The sequence below is a fragment of the Spodoptera frugiperda genome, chromosome 5 (genome assembly GCF_023101765.2).
Source record: "Spodoptera frugiperda isolate SF20-4 chromosome 5, AGI-APGP_CSIRO_Sfru_2.0, whole genome shotgun sequence".
In the NCBI taxonomy this organism is placed as follows: Eukaryota; Metazoa; Arthropoda; class Insecta; order Lepidoptera; family Noctuidae; genus Spodoptera; species Spodoptera frugiperda.
Window position 1 is genome coordinate 5,164,385 of NC_064216.1, and position 17,202 is coordinate 5,181,586.

At 34.1% G+C, this 17,202-nt stretch overlaps 3 protein-coding genes across 12 annotated transcripts in view; all 3 read left to right on the forward strand.

The window, feature by feature from the left end:
• LOC118272049 (dual 3',5'-cyclic-AMP and -GMP phosphodiesterase 11) overlaps positions 1–3,875 on the forward strand; it is a 226,378-nt gene extending 222,503 nt beyond the window's left edge. For all 10 annotated transcript variants that reach the window (XM_050693591.1, XM_050693595.1, XM_050693588.1 and 7 more), the window contains 3 exons: positions 162–390; positions 505–588; positions 686–3,875. In XM_050693591.1, coding sequence (XP_050549548.1) covers positions 162–390; positions 505–588; positions 686–1,021 — 649 coding nt within the window. In that variant the 3' untranslated portion in view covers positions 1,022–3,875. The remainder of the gene's footprint in view (positions 1–161; positions 391–504; positions 589–685) is intronic.
• A 260-nt stretch (positions 3,876–4,135) lies between these two features.
• On the forward strand, positions 4,136–5,168 carry LOC118271924 (uncharacterized). The gene has a single exon (XM_035588190.2). The coding sequence runs from the start codon at positions 4,469–4,471 to the stop codon at positions 5,144–5,146; it is 678 nt and encodes a 225-aa protein (XP_035444083.2). The 5' UTR covers positions 4,136–4,468; the 3' UTR covers positions 5,147–5,168.
• A 933-nt stretch (positions 5,169–6,101) lies between these two features.
• Positions 6,102–17,202, forward strand: part of LOC118271687 (long-chain-fatty-acid--CoA ligase 5) — a 56,903-nt gene continuing 45,802 nt past the window's right edge. Inside the window, exons 1-2 of the mRNA XM_035587835.2 lie at positions 6,102–6,395; positions 10,462–10,510. Coding sequence (XP_035443728.1) covers positions 10,501–10,510 — 10 coding nt within the window. The 5' untranslated portion in view covers positions 6,102–6,395; positions 10,462–10,500. The remainder of the gene's footprint in view (positions 6,396–10,461; positions 10,511–17,202) is intronic.

Here is a 17,202-nt window from a genome sequence, read left to right on the forward strand (position 1 = left end):
TCTTCGTATTTTCAAGTTGTAAGATTGGACGACGACGAACATTTAGCATAAATTCAGCCGTTCAGCAACGGTCTAATCAGACCAATCCTGCTTCTCAAGAGCTAGGTACACTAATTTTCCAGTACTACACATACTAAAATGTATCCTATCCTCATTAACAGCAAACGCAAGGCCTTCATTGAGCTGGTAAGCACGGAGCGCCAGGTGACTCCGAACTGGGGTGAGTGTGAGGACCGCCGCGGTCTCCTGCGAGCAATGCTGATGACCGCTTGCGATCTCGCCGCGATCACCAAGCCATGGCCCGTGGAACGACGAGTCGCTGCCCTTGTTGCCGGGGAATTCTTCCGACAAGGAGATCTGGAGCGACAGAACTTGAATTTGACGCCTATCGTAAGTGAATTTGATACTTCATTCATGTCAAAACAATCAAAATTAGGTATATTTTTTTGTGTATTAAAGAATAATTACGATATGATGATAACATAAGATTGTTTTAAATTTCAGGACATAATGAACAGAGATAAAGAAGACGAACTCCCTGCTATGCAAGTCAAATTCATCGATACGATCTGCTTGCCTATATACGAGGTAATATTTCATTCACTACCTACCAACTAATCCTGATTCACCTAAAGATTGCTCTTATAGAAAGACTAAATAATAATACTTTTTATTCCATTTCCAGGCATTCGCAGTCCTATCGCCGGCTCTACAGCCGATGCTTGACAGAGTAAAGAGTAATCGCGGCCACTGGATCGACCTCGCCAACAACGACAGCGGGGAAAAGTTCGACTACGGACTTGACAAGGAACCGGAGAGAAACGATAAATCCAGCATCAGCTCACAGAACGTCGATGATACAGAGAACACGTATGAGGGAGATAGCAGCGGTGCTGTCAGCCTCTCTTCAGAAACAAACTCCAAGTACGAGAATCTAGAGAACCCCGTCGTAGGACTTCTGTGCAACAACGTCCTCACTCTCCGAGACCCCAACAAGTTCTGTCCGCTTAATGACTATTAAATCCCGCTAAGGACAATGTGATAAAGTGTACAGGCGGGTTGTTAGTGCTCCCACGTTTCAAAGGCCAATAGCGAAGCCAAATCGTCCATTTAGGATGTTAGAATTAGAACTCTAAGTTTCTAAGCATCTAGCACAACTAACAAATAAAATTCACTTCATTTTAAAGTTAATTCATGGTTCGTTCGTAATGCATTTTAGTATGAATTTATTTGTAATTTTGCGTGGTTGTCCATTTGTTTATATTCTCATTTTCATGTATCCTATTGGTCCGCTTGGAATGTTGGGCGATTACGTGAATATATAATATGCAGTTCACGCGATTTTCAACCGACAGTTGTGTGATATTCGTTTAGTAAATAGATGATTTAGTCGAATTTGAAATTTATCTAAACGCATGGCGTAATTATCGATAAGTTGTCATGACCATCGCCGCACTATTTTTATACACTTCATTATGTAGCTTTACAATTTTTAAGTACCTATAAGAGGAAATTTTACAAATAGGTATGTAATGTTTTTAATTTACCTCATTCGTCTATTCCTACTACGTATTACATGAAGTTGTTTCGTGTGTCGATAGTTTTGGTATCATTTAAGATACATACATAATAATAATATTACCTACAGCTAATGAAATATTCAATTTCTCATAGAAACATAAATATTTCGACGTTTAAATAGAATACTCTAATCCGCGCTGACCGCAGTAAGTGTAACAAAACAGGGCCTAACTGTCGTGACGTAGTTGATATATGACCAAAATACCAAAAAGTTTTTATGTAGATGTTATACTAAAAATCTTTATTTGTTTTATTATTCGGATCTATCATTAATTCTTTCATACTTTGTATTTCATATGAAATTTAAATTATTATTAAATTCTATTATTAAACCTCTGATTATGTGTGTGTGTGGGGAATTATGTAATGCACTTGCGACAGTTTGTGTAAGTAATGTCAAATGATAATTCTACAGTAGCACAACGTAATGTTTTGTAAATAATTAATCAATGTTATAAATACTGTAATACTAACGTGTTGTAATTTTGCTAAGTACTTATTATAAATTCGGGTTTTCTCTATTAATTGTACCTACATGGATAATTTTGTTTCTATATACTCGTTTAATTGTATGCAGTAATTCGATGGAAGTATGCACGTAAAAATAGACTTTATTTCAATGGGATTAGATATTTAAATCAAGTTGCTGAATACGATTATTAGTCGGGATTATATTTTTATCTGCTTATAGGAACTGTGGCCTCGCATTGATTTTTCAAGACAGTTACGGCACCCTCTGATCCATTCCAATTCTATTTTCGATTTTAAAAATAGATTTTTGCCTCCATTTTGTTTGTTTTGTCCAGTAAGGTTTTATAGGAAAAAAAAGTGTCAATTATATATAATCTACATACAGAATTTATTGTTTATGTCCTTTTTATAAATATTAGAAGACTAACATTTTTTGCTCATCAGATAGCGCTAATGTCCAATAGAGAATCATTTAGTGTCACACGATTGGACATTCTATTTTTAACATCAACAGTGATTGGATAAACATACTTACGCGGCAGAGCCGTAACACTAATTGTAATTAGCGACATCTAGTGAGCAAAACAATAACCTTCGTTACAATGTTTTTGCAAGCATTGTATTTATAAAATGGACATACGCTAGTAGTTGTTCTTCTAGTCTTTTGCTAAATTTGACTTTCAAATCATGTCTTATGTTCGTTCGTTTTTTTGTACTTCTTGATGTATAAAAATTTAACAATAGATATTAGTTTTGATCGTAGATGTCGTATTCGTATACATATTTACAAGGAGGAAAAGTGTCTATACAACTGTATCAACTAGATGGCACTACTATAGCTAAATTTCATAAAGGAGGAACGATGGGTATGCTACGTTGCAATATCTACTTATTTCATATTTTTGGGAAGTGTTGAAAACAACTTAAAGTATTTCATTTCCATTTTTCCCTACTTTTCTTTCTTATTTTATTTTATTCCAAGTTATCCTTTTACTAACACAGTACACAGTACCATCCAGTCTGTGTTTATTCATGGACATGTTTTTTTTTTTCATTTTACCGAAATGCTTTTCTCTACCTTCCATAGTTTCGTCCGATCCAATAAAGCATTTTATTGATGTAATTAATCTTGCAGATAACTCTTTTTAGATTATGTATCTGAATAGGGTTTATATCATTTGGACACCGTTATCGAATGACGACCTTAGTTGTAACCAACCAAGTTGACACCAAGTGAACTAGCTACTAAATACAACTGTATACCTTTTGTTGGTTGCGCTACCTGATTGTAGCATGGTGTCCTAATGAAAGAAGGTTCCTAATTATAGTCTATTGAGTACGACATCTATGATTAAAACTTTCATTATTTACAAAGTTGTAAAACATTTTATTATAACAATGAAATCGTTTTCATCTCTATACAATGCTTCACAATTGGAAGCAAAACAATTCTCGACTTGTTACGTCACTATTTCGATCTTCTATTAATATAATTATAATTATTATATTAAATAAAAAAAAATATATGACCAAATCCTCCATGAAGTTAAAATTGAAAAAAATAAAAATATATTTTGTAATTGGAATAATTCTCTCTATAAGCATTAGATATTTACATGATGAAAATCTCAAATTAATTGTGGTTATAAAACTATGTACAACATTAATTTTAAGGTTACTGTAAGTATTATTAGAAAGTAATTAGAAAATTAATAATTGTAATTCACTAAATGACGAGTTGTATGGTGTGTGAATAATTATGGAGGTTGTTTTGTTCCAAACAAAAATGTTATTTATTTATGATTAAACAAATTTTGAAATAATGTATGGTTTTTATTTATATAATGCATCGTCTATAGTACCTATTAGGTATGGGCTACGTGAACGGTGGACTGGCCATGAAGCAAATACAAAGACACCTACACTTTGTATTTGCTTCATGGGACTGACGAGTGACTTCAAAGTTAAAGAAATACCAACGCATAATACTAGATGGCGCTCTGTATTTTCCTGGCTGTAACCTACAACCTTCGACATCTTAGGACATAAAACCAAAGAGTATAATAAGTATATGGGACGACTCTATGGAAATACACTTAGAAAAGTAAAGGCGTATTGATAGAAAGTTGATAGTGAAACCTAGTTCCGGATATGCTTCGACACTATACTTTCAGTTCGAATTTCGAAAATCTATAAAATACAATAATTCTTCTTACTTGAGTAACTGCAAGGTAACCATAAGGTACATAACAAAAATTTATTCTGATTCTAAGATACAAACTTCTTGCTAGGAAGATAAGTAAACCGTTTTAAACTTCAGTGTCAAAAGGCCTAGATACTGTAACTACAAATAAAACAACCTAAATATTTTCTTCAATAATTCATAGGAAGTTAATATTTCACCAACCAATTCAATATGCCTATGGATTTAACAAACCCCGCTATCATAAGAGTTTTAAAAGAAGCATACGAAAAAGAAAAACATATCCGTGTGCACTGGATTAGCAAAAACACAGATAAATTGAAAAAAGCAATTACTCTTGACAGGGAACCAAAGAACCACTATGTAGAAGACGTATATAAACATACTATGTTGGGAGTTATGCCTATGACTGTTAGGGATCACATAGACTCAGCAGTCAATCGCAGAAAAGTGCCCTGCAGAGACGCCAGAACTATACCGGGTGTAGCGAACATGCTACACGACCATTCACTCATCAAAATAGGTCTTGGCGATGCCGAAGAAGATCCTAGACTTGCCAGACCAGATAACGACCTAAATCCAGACCCTATAATGCGTCCAGTAGACCCTAAGCTAAAAAAAGTGCTATTAAAATCGAAAGTACCTTTAGCTAGAGAACGATACTTCAAGGAGAGGTACAAATTATTGCCAGAAAAGAGATTCTACCTTCCAGAATGTTCTAGTTGGGATTACGGTTGGCGGATGAAAGATAGTAAGATGGTGAATCCGCGTGAATATGCCAGAAATTTGATGTTACAAAGGACACTGCGCAGTCGAGTTGGGCCTCAGCCAGATCCTGCTTATTACCAGAAACCAACGGTTCCTGGTTACGCAAAGTGCACTAATATTTAAACCTCAAAGCCTAGTAAGTTGAATGATATATACCATTACCTACTATATCATTCGAGGCTCTTCCTATCTTATGATTTAATTTAATACTAATAATTTATTATTTACTAATAATTACTAATTTTAAATTTACTATTGCTTATTTACTTTAGTTTGTATAGGTAACTAATATTAATTTGTAGGATAATATTTGTTTTTAATATAGTTAATGTGTTGTACTATTTTAAATGTTAGTTTAAATATTTTTGTAAACAATTGTTAGGTATTAATTAAATAAAGGATTTTGTGTAAAAAATACATGCGAGTTTGTTTTTATTTAACTGTAAAAAAACTTTGCCTTACAAGACTTTCTTCTGTCGTCGTGGGTGCGTTTAAAAACTTAATTTTCCGCAAAAAAACTATGATATTTGTGAGTTTGGTAATTTTATTCCATGGCACAACCAGGCAGTCTTGTTCTAGAAGTAGATTCATGTTTAAAAACTACATACCTACGTTAGTAGTCGAAACCATCAAAAACATTCCGCTCCGGGAATCGAACCGAAGACCTTCACCAGGAATTGTATTTTATGACCCCTTACCTACAAACATCTGTGCTAGACTAGCATGTATAATATTAGCATTATCGATTCCAACTATGCTAACAATTAACCGCATAGTCAGTATAGTGTCTGCATGCAATATCGTTTACCATTGCGCATTCTATATTCCGCAGCAAAAAATATTTCTCATAAAACCCGCACGACACAGCTCACAATATTTCAACCAATCACGTGACGCCAAAGGATCACCCCAGGTGGCGTGTTTTCCCGCCAAAATTTTCATCAATAACACTGCGCATGTTGCTCTAGGATACATCCCTCTCTTTCTACTAGCAGAGAAAGTGACAGGGAAAGTAGATAACCTCTAAGATTTGACGCATGCGCGGGAAGAAGCCTTTTAGAAAAATGCTGGCTAGACGGCGCGTTTTCGTTTTCCGTGTTTCACAATCAGTGGAAATGCGGCGTGCAAAATAGTACCGTCACATTGTAAATTATTGTAAATTTTACTACAATGTTGTGAATAATGCAGTCAATAGTTTTTAAGGTTTTAGTGTACGTAACTAGTTAAATATAGATAGCAAAAGAGTGAGATTTATTGAAATTAAGTAGTAAACGTCTAGTATAAATCAATTTAGCTGAATATTGCTTTAAATCTGTGCGAATAATTTGGAATAAAACTGTGATTGAGGGTATAAGATCAAAGATATTGTTCGGTGAGTACTTATTCTTTCGTTTGATTGTTTATTTGAATCCCAGATGTAAAAATATGAGACCTAATAATAACCAAAGTGTGTTCTTAGTTCATTATCATGTTCATATGCGAAGACGGTTAACGTCTGACCTCCTTAGTATTGTTTATTATGAATAGCGTGAATAGCGTTATTTTTATACAAAACACATGTTCTCAGTCTCGATGTACTGCAGGACTAAATGAAATGGTTCGGATCAATAAGCGTATACGTTCCCTATCAATGAATTCTGTATAACGTAGTTTCTTGTTACGCACCACATGGGCCTTTAATTATTTCGTGTTCGCTTTAAGTAGTTTTGGCACGTGAGTACCAACATGTTTTATTATTCATTTATTAATTGGTTTAGTATGGTACCCTACTTTAATTGAGGTTTCGATTTAGAGGCTTTCTATTTATAAGAATGTTCACTAAATAATGCTACCAAGGACGATTTGAAAACCTTTAGTAGTTGGAAAATCTAAAAACCTTGTTCATCGTAAATTATATTGTTATATATTTTTATCTATTCAAGCGTAAACAGTTACTGCAGAAACCCTTTTTTCAACGTCCTTGCGAAAACGTACCTAAATACGACTCAATAAGGAGTACCTACAAAAAAGTATTTACTTAACTGCTTAGAAATTTACAACCTCTTTTCTATTTTATCTTCTCTATGTGCCAAATAATTACATTTACAGAAATAAAAAATAAGTTAAAATAAAATGTCTGCATGCGCGACGCTTGTGTTGATTTTGTTTGTAAAATAATTGATTCGATATAAGGATAATTAAATTTTATTTCTCATATAAACCCTGTGATTGGATACTCGGGAAAATTTACTGTTTCTGTAAATGTTGCTACATCGGCACATTTCAAGGTAACGTCGTATTGTTTTTCATATATTTAATAACGTTGAATAATATAAACATTATTTAAATGTTTACATTTACTATTTTGCATAGTAAGTACCTAAACATACGATGGAAAGTCGTAAAATCTTAGTCGATAAGGGAATTTTCTGCTCTTTGATTGGACGTGGTAATTTTATCGTAAAAAAGGCAATGATGAATAAATTGTTACTTACCTCTTTTCTTTTAAAGAAGGTTGTCATTAAGAATATTAAAAATAACATCTCTAAAGAGTTGGCTGTTTTAAAAATATCAGTTAGTTTTATTCTGCTAAAATAGCCTTGCCTTTACACAATTTTACAGCAATTCGTGAAATTAAAAATGAGTAGCATGCCTATGTAGTGTATATCACTATTAGCGTGACTATAATACCTATAATAAAAACAAAAATTAATGCTTTTACGTACCTATTCAACTACTAGGTAGACCAATGTAACTAAAATAAGGAACTAGGTTTTGCCAGCGGCTTTGACCGCGTTCCCGTGGGATAAAATGTGTCCTATCATTCAAATCAGTTCATACCCTTTTGGTATACCAAATTTCATCATAATCCGTTCAGTAGTTTCTACGTGTTTGATGGACAAACATCCAAACAAACAAATGTGTGATATCTACGCTTTTCGTAGAGGACAATTGTCAATATTAACCAGCCAGGTATACTACCTAGGTAGCTGCGTAATTACTCAGGCTAAAATTCTAAAATTATAATAGAGATGTGTCTCAGTTGTCTGTAAAGCCGTAACTAAGTATGAACTAGAATGTTAATTTTCAAGGGCATCGTGACAAAGGTAGACAGGCACGAATTGTTTAGTTTAGTCTGTATTTTGAATAGTACCTATCTACCTACGTGCTTTCATTTTGGGCACAAGTTATTCGTGTAGTTCTACTATCTATTCAGTCGAATATGTGACAGATATTCGCCAAATGTCTGGCCAATATGTACATTTGTATGCAAAGTACTTTGTACATCAAGGTTAAAATTAGGTAGGTAGGTGTAGTTATACAGGTACTTATGTGACGTTTGACTAGACTTTTAGAGAATTTCAGGTGTTTTAAGGTCTCAGCACACATATGGGATCGGAAAGGGATCGTAACCGTAACGCCTTTTGCCTCGCTGTCAACCAGGCGTCAACCTACCGTATGCACGTAACGAAAGCGTATCAGCAGCGCCTGTACGTCAACTCGGCTACGGCTATGCGACACCGCGCTTACGCCTCGCCGTCCCGTCGCGGGAGGGGAAAGGGGAAAGGGTGGACGAAGAGATCGACACCAGCAATTTATACTACGCTAACTCAAAAAAGCGTACTTTACAGTAGAGGCGTTTAAAGGGAAAAACGTGATAACTTTTACATTAATTAAGATACTTTTTTGAAATTTGGTATGCTTAATGTTTAATTTATTCATTGTAATATCTCATATTTATATTTCCTTAATTATTTCTATTTTTTGATTTAGCGCAAGTTAGCCCTATATAAACGTAATTCATCAAAAAAATGTTACATCTTATACACGTCTAACTAATGTTAGCGTAGTATAGTACGGGAGGTCGTAGTGCATGATCAATCATCTGATGCATATTTCAATATTTTTATAAAGAACTTACAAAAAGAATAGTCAACGTACCATTAATAAACGAATTAATACGTTAACACATAAGTATTTACTATGTAAAAGTCGCTAAGTCGTTCATTTTACAAACGAACAAGTATACACACGAACGCACTAAACTACGCTAACTATGAGTTAGTCCAGTGTTGCACGGAGTTTGACTAAAGTGATCCCCGCGCACACTCCGCTAATAATAGTTGGCGTAATATAAATCGAGTGATTTCAAAAAGTAGCTTTACTTAGCGTTTTATAAGATTTGTAACTTTCTTATTTTTGCATATTTCTTCTCAATTTTTTTATGACGTATGTAAACACACATTTTAAGCAACTTGGCATAAAAAAACGTTTTTTCCAAATTTCGAGTTAGCTTAGTATAAATTGCTGGTGTCGAGATGTGAGCTCGGGTACGGAGAGACTTAAGCGCGGGTACGGAGAGACGTAAGCGCGGTGACGGAGAAACGTAAGCGCGGGGACGATGAGCCGTAAGCGCGGGAATTCAAGTTCGGAGCCTGTTCCAAGGCGAGGCGATTACGTTACTATTCCGATTAGGGTGCGTTGCAGTAGGGAGTTTAATACAAACCATTCTGAACGGCTCGAGGCGATACGGTGACGATCCCTTTCCGATCCCATATGTGTGCTGAGACCTTTAAGTAATGTCACCTGGATAAAATTTTCGTAGAGTGAAATGGAATAATTGACGTCATAATGTATCTACTTACCTAAGATATCATTTGGCCTATCATTCGAAAACGAGTATCAATTTTAGTTTAATGCGAGTAAAATTAATAGTAGAGATTAGTCTATTAAGAATATCATCTCAATTCTTATTGTTTATAAGACCTCAATTTCTATATAACAGCTAGTTAAAACAACAGTTAATTTTCATGCACAATGCGTTCCACTTGATAAGAACTTTGATAAGGAAACAGAACAGTTTACTGTGTCAAAATATAATATGCACAGTGTGAATAAACTTCTTGTAATCAGTTTATAAAGTGCCTAAATATTCGAATTTCTTTATTGTAAGTCTCTTTTTATTATAACTTTCGTGAAACATACTGAACGTTCCTCGTCGAATAGTTACGTGAGTAAGCCGATATCATAAGAATTAATGGTAATTGTTTTTGGTAATATAAAGTTGTGGCCTTTCGTATTGAATCTAAATTGGTTAATTGTAAATTGATAATCCCATATTAATACTTATCATCTGTACATTAATTTAAACTACACGATCTGCGATTTAGTTCAAATTTCTAAATAATGATACTTACAGTAAAATTTTTCACAACATTGATGGATATCAAAGGTATACTGATAGCATCTCTTCATGTAATAACTCATATTTTGAAATACTGACTGAGATAAAATTATTTTCACTAAATATTTGTATCAATATTATCATACGCTTCACTCTGGTTAGTAGCAACAGTCGTATTTGTAATAATACGAATACACAAAGAATAGTATAATATTATACTAAAACATATATATTTTCTTGTATTGTTTTGAAATTGTATTTTTCTTTTTTTAAGGTTCTGAGCTGAAGAAAACATTGTGTCCAGTCCTACAAGATGTCGAAATGTGAGTGTTTTTATTTTTAATTATTCATAACCTAAATGGTAGATAGTATCTATTAAAGTTAACATACAAAATAAGATATTATAAGTAGGATAATCTACAGGTTACAACATGTGTACCTATACCTACCTATCTTGAATTTATTAATGGTAAGTAATTTTCTTTTTGTTCAGTTTTTTTTCTCACCATCCGTTTCGTCTGTTTTCCTATCTAGAAAACGGTAATTACCGAACATTTCGTTATTATTCTGTAATTAATAGAGGGCGATTAATATTGCTGTGAGACTTTCGGTATCATACTTAAGTATTTACATAGCAGTTTGTAAACAATAATTATGCAACATAAGCTCATAAGTTTCCACTCTGTTGTACGACAAATAATAGTATCAATTAGGTAATTGTAAACTAATTATTACACCAAAGAAATTTTCAAGGTTACTAAAAAAATTCTTGTAACAAATATTTTTGGCGTACGATGTCAAGAATGTTTGGAAGTTTTTTCGATTGCTTGCGTAGTTTTCATAGTAGACGTGGGTGAGTAATATTGTTTTAAATGAGTTTCTATTGCTATGGGGAAAAGTTTATTCTTGTATTGTAGTTGATTGCATGATTATTTGTATTTATTTAGATTGTCCTAGTCTTAGGTACTTCACTGAATTACCCTCGCCTAAACCTGATTTTTTTGATCGATTACGATCGAAACCCTTCTAAGTAGAAACTTAGAAGGGTTTTCCGTGAAGGAAGAAAGGCCATTGTAGTCTATAGGCTACAGAAGTAGCCTACAATGGCCTTTCTTCCTTCACACAAAGTCAACGAAACTACACTGAACGGCTGTAGAAACATTTGATATTACAATATCTATTTCAAAATAAACATAGTTATCTGAATTTAAATAGGTAACGAGGGTATCGTTGATAAATAGGTACATAGTGACTTGAAAATATTAAAAGTGTGGTCATCTAGTCAGTAACAGATATATAATAACAACTTTCTGTCAACAGATTCTATTTGAATAGTAGATGTTTTCTAAAATCTAGTATTCAATTAATTAGATGATTAGCCAATTACTTAATCTAGCGGGTGACCGGTCCAGTCTCCGGCCCGAAAAACAGGAGGAACGGGGTGAGTTTTCGTCTGTAAAAAGTCTTACACTCCCTTTCGCCTCACCCTAAGGAGAAGTCATAGGATGCATTACCCCCTCAAAAAAAGATCCTATCCACTGATAAGTCTAATGGTAATAGTCTGCCGATAGGTAGTTCCGTGGTTATCTTCCTTAAGATTACGGAACCGATTTAAAACTCATTCAACAATCTCACTAATTGCAACTGATGATTGGCTAAGAGATTTTCTTGTCATTAATCTTATAAACCACTTCGTTCCTGACGGGATAAATTGATGGTAACAACAACAATCACGATTCTATTATATCTAAATTATAATAGACAAAATAATAATAGACTGTTGATATGTTCATTGTTTTTTAATTGACTGACTCATTTGTCTATTGTTCATGTGTCTGTCTATTGTATACAGCTAATCTATCGTAGTAGATCTAAGCGTTCTTTACTAAAGCTTTTAATGAAGTTAATCGAAGATTCCAGTCAAAATTCTTGTTATTTTCATTGTCTACTTAGACCTTACATTTAGAACTGCATTACTATGTAAGGTTTCGGGAAAAAGTTACACCAGAACATGACAATAATATGCAAGGAAATGCTAAAACATTGTGGGCAATTTAATATCCATCAGTTGGTTACGACCTCGGGCGAACAGACAACGAATACTCAGTAGCAGATCGATGATAAATGACCCAGCCAGTTGTTATCCGTCGATATCGTACCACCGATGGACGTGGAGCCCACTGCCCTACTATTATAATAATTATATTTCACGGTCAACGCTTGTGAAGCGTAAAATTACCCGACTCGTAAAAATATAGCTACCTAGGCGCGGGTAATCGTCTGTTCAGTATAAACAGTACTTAGTTGATTTTGCCTATGGTACATCATACGTATGGCAGGCATATACCTATTTATGGTATACCTGTATAACATAGATTGATAGACCGTCTATCGTATCTAAAAACATCGTGGTTCAAAAATACGTCGTTCCCTCCCCTAAAACACCAACAACGCACTTGTAACTCTTCTGATGTTCGAGGCAAGGCGTAGATTACCTATTTACCATTAAATGACCCATCTATTCGTTTACCCCTTACCCCATAAAAATGTGACCAAAGAAAACCTTTTGGTAAAAACAGAAGTGCTGTAATGTCGTTAGGAAAAATGGCTGGAATATTTATATGTAAGCAACTCCTAGCACTTTCATCTGAGCAAAATGTTGATGGATATCGTAAAACGTATATGATGCTAACATTATCATTTATCGAATAAAATGGCTTCTACTCAGTGATAAAAGCAAGGGAAAATAAACCCAATGCTTCTTATAAATAGAAGCTGGTGGTAACCACCAAGTAGGAATCCCACACTCCTTAATCTTTTTAATCACCAAGACGTCTTTTAAAGTATCCAGTGAAAACAAAAAATAGTAGGTTATTTAGTAACTAACTTTTTTATGGGGGCTATTCCATTTTGTTTGTAGGTAAGCAATAATATTTACTTACAACTAACTGAGTTACAACCCAAAAGTAGATACACAAGGTCCCGAAACTGAGAGGGTCATAAATTCAATTTTGTGTTTAGGAGCAAAAGCTTCTAACAGCGGTTATATACCGTTATCATTGGAATGAAGGTGTGAAACAGCGGCTACTTAATCCTTTATTATTATAATAATAATCTGTTATCCACCTGTACTAATTTCGCCTGTTGCTTTGCCTGTTTCATTAGTTTAATGTTTCATAATTATTTTCATGTGTATAGTATTCGTGGTTGGTTTTCGCTAGGTAGATATTGTTCGTTATAGGTATTACTAGCGGACCCGACAGACGTTGTCCTGTCTACACGTCTTTAATTTGAAAATTTTAAACTTTTTTTAATACTCGTAAGCTAAAACATTCTGGACCATTTTGATGAAAATTATTATTCAAATGTTATGACAATATCTAACGTCATTAATATTTGACACTGCGATGGTAGCGCCGTCTGTCCGATCTAATGTAAAACATTCCAAAATCAACAACTACTAATAAATTAAAAAATATTTAAAAAAAACATTGTCCAGCGGACAAAATTGTGAATCTAAACCATTCTCAGATCCCCTTGAACACACACAAAAAATTTCATCATAATCAGTCCAGTCGTTTAAAAGAAGTTCAGTGACATACACACTTACAGAAGAATTATATATATAAAGATGTAGAGCCTAATATTTACCTCTCTGGTGTATTTTTACAGCTTGTGTAACTAATGATACTTTTGAAAAGTTTTATTTTACTTAACCGAGAGAATATTTAAACCTTTTGCGTTATTATGATTAATGATGATGATTAACTTATGAGGTTTGCTTTTTAACAGTAGGTAAGGTTTCCAATTTTCCAGCAACAAATTTAATCGCTATAAAATACAAAATAAAAACCTGGTGACGTTTATGGACACATTTAAAAATGAAAGTTGTTAAGTTCAAAACCTAGGTATCTATCATCGATTTTGGAAAAGATCAAACGGACAAACACGTTTCTCCGATACATATAGTAGGATTAACATAACAACTATATTCTGGCGCCCCACCTGTCTATATCTGACATAAAATTTTACATAAATCGCCAATAAATAAAAGTAACTTCTAAATAACATAATTACTAGTTCATTGTCCTACGCAACTTACGAGAGTCCACATCGAGAACGGGTTATTATAGCATTCGTAAGCAATAGGTTGGCAACCTCTGAGCTATTTGCGTATTTCAAATGAGATTTCGATCCGTTTCATTCATATTACGAGGTAAGGGAAACATTGTTTCTTTGGCTACACTCTCGTTATACATTTTTAGTACCTACCTACGTTATTTTAAAATAGGTTCTTAAAGGGATTTTTACCTAATCTGCAACTGAAATTGTGTTAACATTTACTAGTACGATTGCTAAGTTAAAGGGGGTTGTTTTGTCTGAAGATGAAAATTTAGAATTCAAAATGGCCCTTGAATTTGCAAAAAGGAAAAAAAGTGTCGAGTAAGAGATTTCTTTTCGACACACACAAGTATTGGCATGGCCGACTATTGAGCTAACATTAGTTGCGTTTACGCACTTCTACTGGGAATAAAAAACATAGCTATTGTTATTTTAAAGAGGTATTATTTTATAACAATTCTGTATCGTTTAATCATATCGTGTAGCAATAGAACTTGCAACAACAATGGTAACTGAATTGACTGCCCCAGGTAACCAACATATTTGCTCAGGTACTATTATTCCCTTTGGAACAATACTAAAGTAAATACGATCCTACATAAACCTGTGTTTAATATTTATTCAAATAAAATCAACGATTTCGCCTTTAATGTGCTGTAAACGTATTTGATTTATTTTCGATGTTTATAGGGACTTACTAAATCATTTATGAGCTTTAAAAAACTAACTATGATTATCAAAATGATTAATGTAAAACATGTCCTTAGGTAATATCCTTTGTTTAAATGAAGTATATTAAAACTACGCTTAATGGGTATATCATTTAGGCAATCCTATTCGCGCCGCATCATAATCCTACGAGTTATTCATAATCGGCACAATAAGCCTTAGTTTTTCATTGTTCTCTATTAGATATTATCTTTTCTCTCTAAATCACAAATAATATTATGATTTATCAGTTTCATATTACTTCTAATCCATGAGCATATCCAATTCTAAAAGTTGTAAAAGTTCTGCATAAATGTAGCCAATAGGTATACTCATCATAATCATCAACATAGCTTGCATATACCCCACCTATCAAGGTAGATAGAACAAAGCTACGGTTGAGTCACGGTTTGGTCATTCCGTGCAGGTTTATCGCCCTCCCCTCTTAGTTAACAACTTCACATTAAGGTGTGGACCGTGGGGGACTACCCCAGTGATTGTAAAGGAGAATCGTTCAGTCAAGGTTGACTTCTATTAATTTTACCAGATTGCAGCGCAGCCAAAGAGGGAAATGATTTTGTTAGTTGTCTTAATTGGCCTTAATAAGTAGACATATAAAACTTATGGTGACATTATGTGCTATACATTATCGTCATGGGATTTAATTGAGCATCTGTCTTAAATTAATCGAAACAATTAAAACACGTGCAAAGCTATAATAACAGAATTAACTTAAAGGCGCAGAATTAAATTACGACTGAAATTTTAATGGCAATGAAATAATTTACAGCGGCATTAATGGTTTTGTTAATCTAGCAGGTGTAAGTTTTCCTGTACCTAAGTATTATTGCCTCCAGCTAAGTTTTTAATTGTAGAATGTATCATTTAAAACGCACTGCTCGATACAATTCTTTAACAAAAAAGATATTTTTTTATGGTATAAGCCAGTAAACGAACCGATGGATCACCTGATGGTAAGCATTTGCCACCGCCCACGGACATCCGAAACACCAGAAGCGTTGCCGGCCTTTTGGAGGTTAGGAATTTTAGGGCTGTTGAGGAATCAGGGTTTGGGAAGATTGGGAACCCCACTCCCAATCTAATTGGGCCTACACTAACTTCAGTCGCACAACTAAAAACAACGCAAGCGGCCCATTCGTGCCGGAGCATGGCTTTCCCACACTTAAATGTACAAAACCTAGACATGAACATAAATATTACTCAAATCTCATACCTAATCAAATGTCACCACAAACAATATCCTTAACCGGTGATCAATACCTACAGTTCATACGAAAACACTACATCGGCTCAAAAATTGAGTCAACCGACCAATTCCCCTCATAATGAATCGGATCGTGCCCGAAGTAATTCGGGGGACCAATGTTTGTTTTCGCGATCGCCGACGAAGATTGTCGGTCGTTGCACTCTATGCAATTATAGTGAGAGCGGTTGTCGGTCAGCGAGGCTTGTGCACCAGGTTTCTGTGTCAGCGCAACCGGACTTGGCAACTGCAGCCTCCGATACCTAGATTATTGTTATAGCTGCATCTTATTCTGGCTTGTAATTATAGCTAGTATTGTGTCTTGTATCGAAAAGACTATGGCTATAGTTAGTTATATGTTTCGTCAATAAATAATAAGTTGAGCTCTTGGTATAAGTAGGTCCACAGATTCAATTACGAACATGTGGTTAAATAAATGCCTATAATTTTTCATATACTGATGTATGATGTATGTATGACAATCAAATTGATTGTCATTTCAAAGTTCTAATACTTGTTGTATGCTATAGGGTTGAAAAGCCTCCAAAATCTAAATGAGTTGTGTAGGGTAAACAGTATTAAAGTTTAAGTAAATAGCTAAGGAAATGCCAAGGGATATATTTTCATAAATCATTAACAGTAACTCTCTAGAAACTATGTTATATTAATTAGATTCAGTAAACTTAATTTATTACTGTAAACAGTGGCGAGGTTTGAATTAAATGATTAATACTTGCTTTTGTCTCGAAATAATATATCTCTTCATCGTTTAATCTAACACATTGTCGGAAAAATTGTTCGCAAAATGATTCCTCATACCGAACAATGCCCAACTTTCTCATAATAAATCAAATATTTTGTCAGCTTTAAGCATCTAATGCTCAAGACTTCGTCGTCATGAACCGTAATTTTTCACTTCAC